This window comes from Vipera ursinii, assembly GCF_947247035.1.
Source record: "Vipera ursinii genome assembly, chromosome: 3".
In the NCBI taxonomy this organism is placed as follows: domain Eukaryota; kingdom Metazoa; phylum Chordata; class Lepidosauria; order Squamata; family Viperidae; genus Vipera; species Vipera ursinii.
This window is the reverse complement of record NC_139516.1, coordinates 34043029-34053445: the sequence shown is the minus strand read 5'-3', so window position 1 is coordinate 34053445 and position 10417 is coordinate 34043029. Positions and strand designations below refer to the sequence as shown.

Here is a 10417-nt window from a genome sequence, read left to right as displayed (position 1 = left end):
TACCCACCACTTGTACAATCCGTTTCCTAACAGGCTGGGGGTTGGGGACCCCTGTTTTAGTTTACTAGGAGTAAAGTTGTTTTAGTGTGCATTTAGGTCTGCATATAGCAACTCCAGACCAAGTGTGTCTTTTCTCAACATCATGCTACCATTATGGAGGACAGCCATGCAATCATAGGAAGACATGGCTGCTTTAACAAGTTGCCAACAGATGCTATATGAACACCCCCAGGCATTCTGAAATATATTTTCCCCTTGGTAATGTGAAATGCTGCACATCCGTAACTTTTCCAAACTACTTAAGAAATTCATAGAGCATTTTGTCTTGTTAAAGCAATACTTCATTCTCATGTTGAGTCTTAAAACAGGTAATATATTTATATTCTTTGTATAATTGCTTGGGGAAAAATAGTAAACTCATTTAAAACAGACAAAAGTTTTAAATACAAGTTTCAGATAAGGCTGATATGAGGGACAATTGTGTTGTTGTGCAGATAGGATAAGGAACTTTAGACATGCAAATTATACCATCTGATCACAAGCATTTCATCCACCGTTATGTGAACAGCATATAGGACTTATTCTCCAAAGATTAAAAAAGCTCAAGAAAAAAACAGATTTTTTGCCAAAATAGTCCTTGAATCTTTTGCCAACAAAATGCATTATTCTAAATATTCAGTAAAGAACTATTATGATCTGTCTTAATATTTCAATCTCACTATTGAGAGTATATTAACATTATAAAAAAATTAAAATGAAATTAAATATTTCTTCTTTACTTTGCACCTCTTTCTGATTATCTGGAAGAAAACAATGCAGCTCACTACAGATATCTGTTACCAGCACATATTCTTCTAATGCATTCCTTAAGTTTTAATATTACATGGTTGTTATATCCCCAGTGATTTGTATTATACTGAAAAAGGCCACAGATCCATATGTTGCTTGATCCTTAAGTTAAGGAATATCTATGGAGTTTGCAGGCATTTCATATTTATTTACAGTGATAGATTCATATTCATTATCTTTTAAATATTGTGAAAAATACAATAACATCTACATGTACACATCCAATGAAAAGTCTTCAAATGAGGCTGCATTTTGCTTCTTCTTTTAAAGGTAAAACTTTAAAATTCAACAGAAACAGAAGAAATCATTGGTACTGCCTATAGTCTCCAAAGGGAGAGGCCTGTAACTGAGATGGGTCATCAGAAAGCTGAGGACCTGTAATAAAAAAAAAATAACAATCATTTAACACTCTGCAGTACATTGCTGCACTGAATATGTTTCATTAGGGTCAAGGGAGAAAATGGGAATTCTTAAGGTATGATTGTTCGTGCAATTGGGAAGGCAACCACAGTTCAGAAATTACTGTAATGTGTTAGAACTGGAATTGACAACTCTATGACACCACTATTACACAACTTTTTGATGCCTGTTATGTGAAAGTATTAAAAATTTGCAGATAGTTTTAAGTAGCTGCAATTTTTTTTATTTGAATGCTTTCTATTTATTGCTATGAAAATTACTCCCACAATATTTAATGGAACTTTTAAAAGAAGTAAAATTGTTCCTCAGTAAGAGAATTAAACATCAGGTTTTACAGCACATTAAACTAAGCAATTATCTTACCGTTTGGAAATTGTGCAGATGCAAATCTTGTTAACAGGATACCTGCTCCTTCAATTAAAGCTAGAAGAATTCCTCCCATAGCTGCAGACCCAACCATGGCAATTGGTCCATCTAATAAAAGTTGTTTTTTAAAAAAAGAAAAACAAGATTTAGAATAATTTTTAAAAATCATCCTATAATAATACACCAGATTACATGTTATGTTGGAAATATCAACCATATAGTAGTAATAACTTATTAAATTCCGAAAGTCTTTGGAAAGCGATGAATGGTTCCAGAAAAATAGACATGTGTGTACAATTAAAGATGGACTGCCTTGGGTGGGGGAGAAGCTATATATACCTGCCACCCAGAGAATCAATTTCATGCAACTGTGCCATGATACAAAATCAGCAGGATATTTTGGGTTTGTAAAAACCTTACATTTAACTAAAAGGCAATTTTGGTGGCCATCCATGAAAAAGGACATAGAAAGCTATGTGGGCAGCTGTCAAATTTGCGCGATGGCTAAGAGGCTGCAAGGGAAATTGCCAGGACTGTTACAACTGGTGGCGAACCCCTCAGCCCCATGGAAAGAAATAGCCATGGATTTTATCGTAGAACTACCATAAAGTAATGGAAACACCGTAGTCTGGACCGTCACAGATCTGTTCTCTAAGCAAGTACATTTCATACCTTGCCAAAAAATCCCGACTGCAAAAGCATTAGCGAAACTTTTTGTACAGCATATTTACAGATTGCACGGGGCACCACAACGCATCATATCTGATAGAGGGGTGCAATTTATGTCGGCATTTTGGAAATTTTTTTTATCCCTTTTAGGAACCACCCAAGGACTGTCATCTAGTCATCATCCTGTGGGTCCTGACAGTCCAGCTCCTAGCGTTGGACAGTTTACAGTTGCTAAACATTTAAAAACAAAAGAACAATACAAAACAAAAAAGACAAAAGAATAAAGATAGCAATAAAATAAACCCAGTGGGGACTAGAAAGGAAGAAAAGGGTGAAAATGGGTATCTCTACAATAGTCCTTACTTCTTGAAGCTAAAATGGCCCCTGTTAAAGCACCACTGGTAATAGAATTCCAAGGATCTTCTTTTCCTCTTGCTTTCACCAGGCTACAGTCAATCATGGAGAAGAGACCACCCCAGATAGCAAAGCTACCTATTTGAATGATAAATAATTCAGAACTTATAACCAAAGTTTTAGTGGTCATTTAAAAATTTGGATTCTAGCAAAAGAAGCTAGAGAAATTTTATTTAAGTTCAAAAAGAAACAGAATTTATAGTTATAGGGAAACACAGCAAATATTCAAGAATTTAACACAAAAAGGAAGTATAATTAATGCCCAACAGAGCTCCTTAGGGATATTCCAAAGGGCAAATACATTTGTTTAAAATCTGCATCTCCTTAATTCCTCAAAAAAGTTCACTTACTAAATAAAAGATACTTTTTTTCTTTCTTTCAAGCCATTCTGGACTCCTGGTGATTATATGGACAAGACCATGCATTTTCTGGAAGTTGTTTGCCACTTTTTCCCCCCTAGGGCTGAGAATAACTGGCTCAAAAACCAGTCACGTGGCTTTTGTGCCTATGACATGTTTAGAACTGAGGCCAAGCTAGCTCACAGTTCATATATTCAATGATAACATTTTACCCTCTTTTGCCCTATTTTAAGATAACTGTTTTGTCCTCGCATTGGAATTGAACACATATTTTCTCACAAATGAATATACAAGGATTCTTGTTGACAGTACTGATCTATGCTTCTAAATAACTTTATTTCCTTACTTAGAGAGAAAAGAAGAAATCTACTCTCTAGCCAGGCAACAAAAGTTTCTCAAAGTATAAATCTTGAAAGATAACTATCAAATGTTCTTTTCTCCCTGCTTAGGTAGACCAGGTACTTGAAAGAGGTGGTCTCCCTTCTCCACCTAAGAAGAAAATGCTCAAGTAAAAAATATATTGACAAATGTAATATGAGTGTTTTTCCTGATTTAAAAGAAAATAGGCTTTTGTTCCCTTCTTTTCATTGTCAAAAGAACATGGCAGTTAATGGCACAGCTATAGTTCCCCCTTCTTCAGTTATATACTACACTAAAGATAAGTAAAAACCATGTCCCCCAAGAATTGTTACCACTTTTCTTTTTAAAACAGAGAAGAAATTACAACAATAATTACCTCCTAGCTGTGGTGCTCTGGTTTTAATAGCCGTCAAACTACCCCACAACCGGTAGTTTACACCCTGGAAAAAGTACAAATACACTATTAGAGCAATACCAAAGGTTTTTATTCAATTTACAATCGACAGAGTTTAAGCTATGATCCTGACACTGATATACTAAGCTAAAATACTACTCATCACCATCCTATAGTTTAAAGTATCAAGAAAGTGAATAAATGGCTTGAGGCTACATTAGGTTGGTTCACTGATCATTTATATGAAGTCTGGGTGATAAAAGATAAAGTAAAGCTAAAGCTACAAACTAAACTGCCTAAACTAATTTTTCATGGATTAGAATCCAATTTATCAGAGGCACAAAGAACAGACCTGTGAGGTGTATATTATGTATACATATAGCTATGGTGGTTGGACTATTGTAGAGTCAGGTGGCTATACAAATGTGATAAATAAACATAAGAAGGGGTAATAATGAAAAGAAAAATGAAAGACAGACTTGCTTAGAAATGATCAAACAAATTGTTGTACCTCAGTTCTCCAAATTCTTCACTCTGCTTTATACAGTTATACTCTGCTCTGATGTTTCAATTTTAATTGATCATTCTGATTTTGTATTCCCCATTTTGTAGACAAATATATGGTATGCAGACTTTATTGAAATTAGTAAGTGTACTAAAAACTAACTTTAATAGAAAGATTGAGAACCCAATTAAGTTAATAAGTCAAATATTATACTTCTTCATTTATTTTTTGAGGTAAATTATCCAAAGCTACATATTTGTGCATCAGTCTCTAAGATTATCAATTTATTTGAAGGGGAAATTAGAGTCAACTGTTTCAATCAATAGGTGATTATCAGGTGTGAGTGTGGGAAGTCCTGTCTTACTTAAAGCATATAATGTTGGAATTTCACTATTAAAATCTGATCTTCAGAAAACAGGTATGTGGAAATGTGTCATGGATTCAATAAAGGAGATTTCTGTGGACCTCTGAAAGATAGTTGTTGATGCTCACCAGTTTGGAAAATGTTACAAAACTATTTCCAAAGACTTTGGACTCTACTAGTCCATTTTCAGGCAGATTATGTATAAAGTGAGGCAATTCAATACCACTGTTACCTCCCCAGGAGTGATCAACCAAGATCAGCCCAAAAACAAGGCATGACATACTCTTAGGAAATGTTGACTGATACCATCAAGAAATCAGTGTCCATGGCACTGTTGCAAGGAGAAAGACACCTCTCAAAAAAGAACACTGTTGCCCAACAAGAGATCATGTGGATAAATCATAAGATCTTTGTGAAATGTGGCAGCCTTATCATGGTTTGGGCCAGCTTTGCTGCCTCTGACCTAGGGTGTTGATGAAACTACGAATTCCAAATTTTACTCACAAATCCTCTAATAAAATGTCAGGGTATCTGTGAAATGAAGTTCAAGAGAAAATAGGTCGGGCAGCAAGACAATGTCTTAAAACAGACAAGTCACACAATCAAAAAATAATTAAAGCAGAAGAAACTTAATGTTTTGTAATAGCCAAGTCAAAGTCCTGACCTTAATCCTAGAGAATTGTTGTGGAAGGACCTAAAAGCTGGCTGCTTCTGCAAGGAAATCCAACACCCCTAAGTGGAAGCTGCTCCGTAAAGAGGAATGAGCTAAATTTCCTCCAAGCCGATGTACAGGACTGAATCAGTATTATTGGAAACATTTAGTTGCAGTTATTGCTGCCCAAGGGAGTGGGAGAAGCACACCAGTTACTTAAAGCCAGGTTCATCTAGTTTTGCCATACAAATGTGTAGCTTTGGATCATTTTCCTCAATAAATAAATGAACAAGTGTAAAGATTTTGATTCATTTGTTTCATTGGATTATCTAGTTTTAGGACATGTATGGAAAATTGAGATCATATTTATGGAGACACAGTGAAACTACAGAAGAGTTCACAAACTTTTAAGCACTATTGTGTGTATGGGTCCACTAGAGTGATAGCAACATGAGTGTTGAAAGCATCTGGATTAGGAGGACAGGGCAAACTAGCAAAAGGGGTATCTTACGAAGAGTCACCTGCAAACTACCCATCCAGTCAGAAGTAGATGAAGATATTTAAAGCAGGTAACAGAAGCCTCAAAAGTGGTTATGGTAAGAGATTTTAGCTGTTAAAATACTTGTGGACTAATTTTGTCAAAACAAAAAATGGCTGATAAATCTTTGATTTGCATTGATCATAATGCTATTTTTTACTTGGTAAAAACGGTCAAACAGCTCATGGATTTTAGAAATAACCTGTTTTAATAAACTAAAAGAAATAAGGAAGATACCATAGGAAGGAGACTTTAAAGGCAAAGATGTTGATGGTTTTTCAAACAGAAATTAAGGATTTAAATCATAAACAGTATCAGTGAGAAGGCAAACTAGATTAAAAGGAGCCAATGTGGTTAAATAGGCAGCTCACAAAGATGCTGATACTAAAGAACGATGCTCAGTCGAAATTGGAACGAAGTGTTAATGATCAAGGAAGTTTACAAAACTTCAGCTTAGAAATATAACAATAAGATCAGGAAGGCAAAAATGGAAAATGAGCTAAGGCTACCAAGAGAAGCAAAATCTAGCAGGATGGGCTTCCTCAATTCTGTTAATAGTAAGAGAAAGACTAAAGTCTCAGTGGCTTCACTGCTTAACACACAGGGAGAAATCTTAACCAATGATCAAGAAGAAGCAGAGGAACTCCTATTTTACCTTTGTCTTTACATCCAAAGGAAATAGTGATCTGAATAGCATAAGCTGGGAATGAACATAGCAAAAGAAGACACTTATAGGTTAGGACCTTGATGAAATAAACTATACAACATGGAATGAACTAGCTGAAGAGCTATTGGGACCTATTTGCCAAGGCACTGAAGCTGAGATACTGAAGGGATTGGCACAGAATGATTGATGGATATAATTGGTTGTTTTTGTTTTAATTATATTGTGGTTTTGATTCTTGCTTGCTGCCCAAAGTTTTTTCTGTAGATGAATGGCTATATGGGCTAGTTTGTTTAATAAATAAAAATAAACATACCGTAAATTCTCCATCTCTGGAGAATTTTTTCTCCAGTTTTTAAGAAGAGGCTGAGCATACCTCTGAAGTATGGGTTAATTGTTTTTCCTGCACAGTGCAGGGAGTTGGATTACATGATACTTGTGGATCCTTCCACAATTATATGATTTTATGATTTTAGAGAATAGACATATTTAAAAAATGTGCTACATATTGTATATTTAAATATAACATATATAATTTTATATATTCTAAAATATAAGAAATTATTTGCACGGAATTCATTATTTCAAAAACTCTATATTTAAACATTTCAGAAAAAGTAATCAAACCTTGTCTCTAGAAATTATTTTAACTCACCACTGGAGAATTTCTGAATCCTTTGACGGCTTGAAAGATGCCTCCACCGATGGCTCCCATTGTGAAAGCACCACCACAATCATCCACTATTCTCCAGGGGCTAAAAATATAAATATAGATAAATCACAGCAAATAATTCCTCAGATACTTCAGCTTCAATGCATTATGTTTATTACCTTGCTAACAAATGCACATCCCAAAAATATCAAAACAAAAACAAACAGACAAATACAGTACCATATTTTCCGGCGTATAAGACGACCCCCAACTTTTGAGATGATTTTCATGGGTTAAAGTCTTATACGCCAGAAAATACGGGCAAGTCAGGGCTGCTTCTCAATTAGGTGAAGGTTTATCAAGAGCTTTTGGCCTCGAGATCAGCTTTGCTCTGCCTCGCCTAAACCTCGTCTCCTCTCGCGCTGGCGCCCCCTTATACTTCAGCCACACACGCTGGCTGTTTCAGCCAGGAGCGACAAGCATTGTGGCCCAACACTTCAGGAAGGCACCAGGTCTGAAAGAAGGCGGTTCTTTCCATAGGTTAGTTAATGAAAAGGGCGGCGGAGGGCGGGTGGTGGTGGTGAAAGAAACGGGCTCAGCCCTGCGCCGCAAGTTTGAGATTCCCTCAAAGAAAGCCCCGAGTTTCCAAGTAACTAGAAACCAGAAGGAGCCCTGCGTGGCACTGATCGAGAAGCCCGTTTACCCTCCCCTGCATTTTGCTGTGCTTTTCTAAAGTTTTCCAAGAAAATGCAAACTCGGGGTTTTTCCTCCTTTCACTTGCATAAGTTATCGCTGGAGTATACAGAAAGGGGAAAAAGAAATAAAGGGGAAAAACCCCGCACATATTATAATATTTATTTTTCAAAAGGCCGCCTTCTACTTCAGGGCGGAGGGGCGACCCCGGGTTGCTGAAGCCCCAGCGCCAGCTTTCCGCTGCGGTCTGCCTGTCGCAATTCCCGAGTTGCGCCTTCCCGGGCGGGTGTTGCTGTAGGTCTGGCCACGGCACCACACCCTGAAGTCGAACTCCCAGGGTCGGGTGAAGCTCAGCTCCGCGCGAATATGTCAGGTCAGCCTCCGCCTGGCTTCCCGTGCTCCCTTGAGCTCTCGTGCTCGCCGAGCGCTGGCGGCTCGGCACGCGCTTGACTCCCGCTCCCTTCCAAAAAAAAGGGGTCTGCTGCCCTAGGACGCCGGTAAACTGGAGCCTCAGCCTCGGTTGGGCTGGTCGGTTTATTTATGAGGAGGCCATCTTTCGCCATTCTTGAGCGCTGGATTTGTCCGTTTCCACTAACGTCTCTGCTCCCGAGGATTTACTATTTTCCGGCGTATAAGGCGACTGGGCGTATAAGACGACCCCCAACTTTTGAGAAGATTTTCATGTGTTAAAAAGTCATCTTATACGCCAGAAAATACGGTATATGTTTCAAGGTTATTTTTCATTGTGGACACTGCTACAATCTTGAGACTAGGTAACAAAACCTTGCAACCTTGTCAGAAAAAGGAAATCAACACAGAAATCATCTGAAAGGCCTAGAATTGTTGCTTAAAAAAGAAAATAAGATTATCATGCTTTATCAAATAACATCTATGGTATAAAAGGACACATGTGTTTGATTGAACTTCTCTACCGCATAGATATTTGGGGAAAACTCCAGGAGACGGTGAAAAATAGGGGAGCCTGGTGAACTATGTCGTTTAAGTCAGAAAGATGGACACCACTTAGCGACTGCACAATAACCACCACACTGATAAAGATGATGCACTAAAGGAACATTGTGGTACCTGCACTATAACAGCGCTGAGGGGAGAGCATTGCAACATATCCTAATACAGGTCCACTGATATTTTTGGTTTATCATTGTATGATGACAGGAAACCACATGTCTCCAATTAAACATTCTGGTATCAGCAAGCAGGCTGTATTATAATTAACAGCAGGGATGGGGATACCCTCTACTGTGCATAAGGTGCTGAGTGACGATTTACAAGGCCCCTTGGTTAGCTGCTGGGAATTGATCAAGAGTTCTGCATTATCAGGTTGGTTAGCTGCTGGGAACTGGACAGTAATTCTGCAGCATCTGAAGACCACAGACTCTCCTGTTTGCCAAACCGGCAAGGAATATCTCAGGGCAGGTGCCGTCTAACCAAGCCTCCGAGGCGCAGCCACTTCATTCCCACGTGCCTTCTCTTGTCGCTTCCCAGTCAAAGGGCGCCGGGTTCCGGCCACCCTAAATGAAGCGCAGACGACGGTGCCTCTTTCCGATCCCTTGCCGATCCAACTGTCAAAGGAGCCGCGCCGGCTGCAAGACGTCCCGCCCCGAGCATGCCCCGAGTCCCCTTGCCCTCTACGAGGAAGGAACAGCTGACTCGCCCAATCCACATCCCCAAGGTGACCGGCCGCACGCCGCGGCAGGAGAAAGGACAACGGCGCGGGTCCCAAGGCGGCCCCATTAAGGACGGAGCCGGCTGTCGCTCGAGAGATTAAAACAGGCAGGGAGAGGCCGGAGCCACAGCCACGGCTCTCGCTTACCAAGGCTCCCGCGCGTATTCCTCCATCTTCCTCCCGGTTTCCACACAGCCGCGTGACGCTCAGAGCCCAGACGCCTGCCGGCTTGTGAATCAAGCGGCTTTCGGGCCACGGCGACGCGAGGCGCAGCCATTGGCTGCCAGTCCTGAAGGGGCCGGGTCAACTCACCAGGCCCAGTTCCGGAGCTGAGCGGCCCGAGAGATTGAGGCGCCGCCCCCACCTTCCGCCCTCCGGTTGCATCAGGGACGCCAGGCCGAAGGAAAATTCTGGAGGAAAATTGGTTTGATCTCCGTGCTATAAAGAGGTGGGGGGGGGGGAATCCACCAAACGTGGAGTTTTCTAGCGTCACGGGTTGTTGTTGTTAGTTGCGAAGTCGTGTCCGACCCATCGCGACCCTCTGGACAACGTTCCTCCAGGCCTTCCTGTCCTCTGCCATCTTCTGGAGTCCATTTAAGCTCACGCCTACTGCTTCAGTGACTCCATCCAGCCACCTCATTCTCTGTCGTCCCCTTCTTCTATTGCCCTCAATCTTTCCCAGCATTAGGCTCTTCTCCAGTGAGTCCTTCCTTCTCATTAGGTGGCCAAAGTATTTGAGTTTTAGCTTCAGGATCTGGCCTTCTAAAGAGCAGTCAGGGTTGAACTCCTCTAGGACTGACTGGTTTGATCGCCTTGCAGTCCAAGGGACTC

General features: G+C 39.9%; 1 protein-coding gene across 1 annotated transcript; it reads right to left on the bottom strand.

Annotated features, from left to right (window-relative positions):
* Window positions 1–364: 364 nt before the first annotated feature.
* Window positions 365–9836, bottom strand: TIMM17A (translocase of inner mitochondrial membrane 17A). The gene is made up of 6 exons (XM_083357618.1): window positions 9734–9836; window positions 7210–7309; window positions 3814–3877; window positions 2668–2796; window positions 1633–1743; window positions 365–1224 (listed from the first exon to the last, which is right to left on the bottom strand). Exons 1-6 carry the CDS (start codon window positions 9757–9759, stop codon window positions 1154–1156), a joined length of 501 nt encoding a protein of 166 aa, XP_083213744.1. The 5' UTR covers window positions 9760–9836; the 3' UTR covers window positions 365–1153.
* Window positions 9837–10417: the final 581 nt, after the last annotated feature.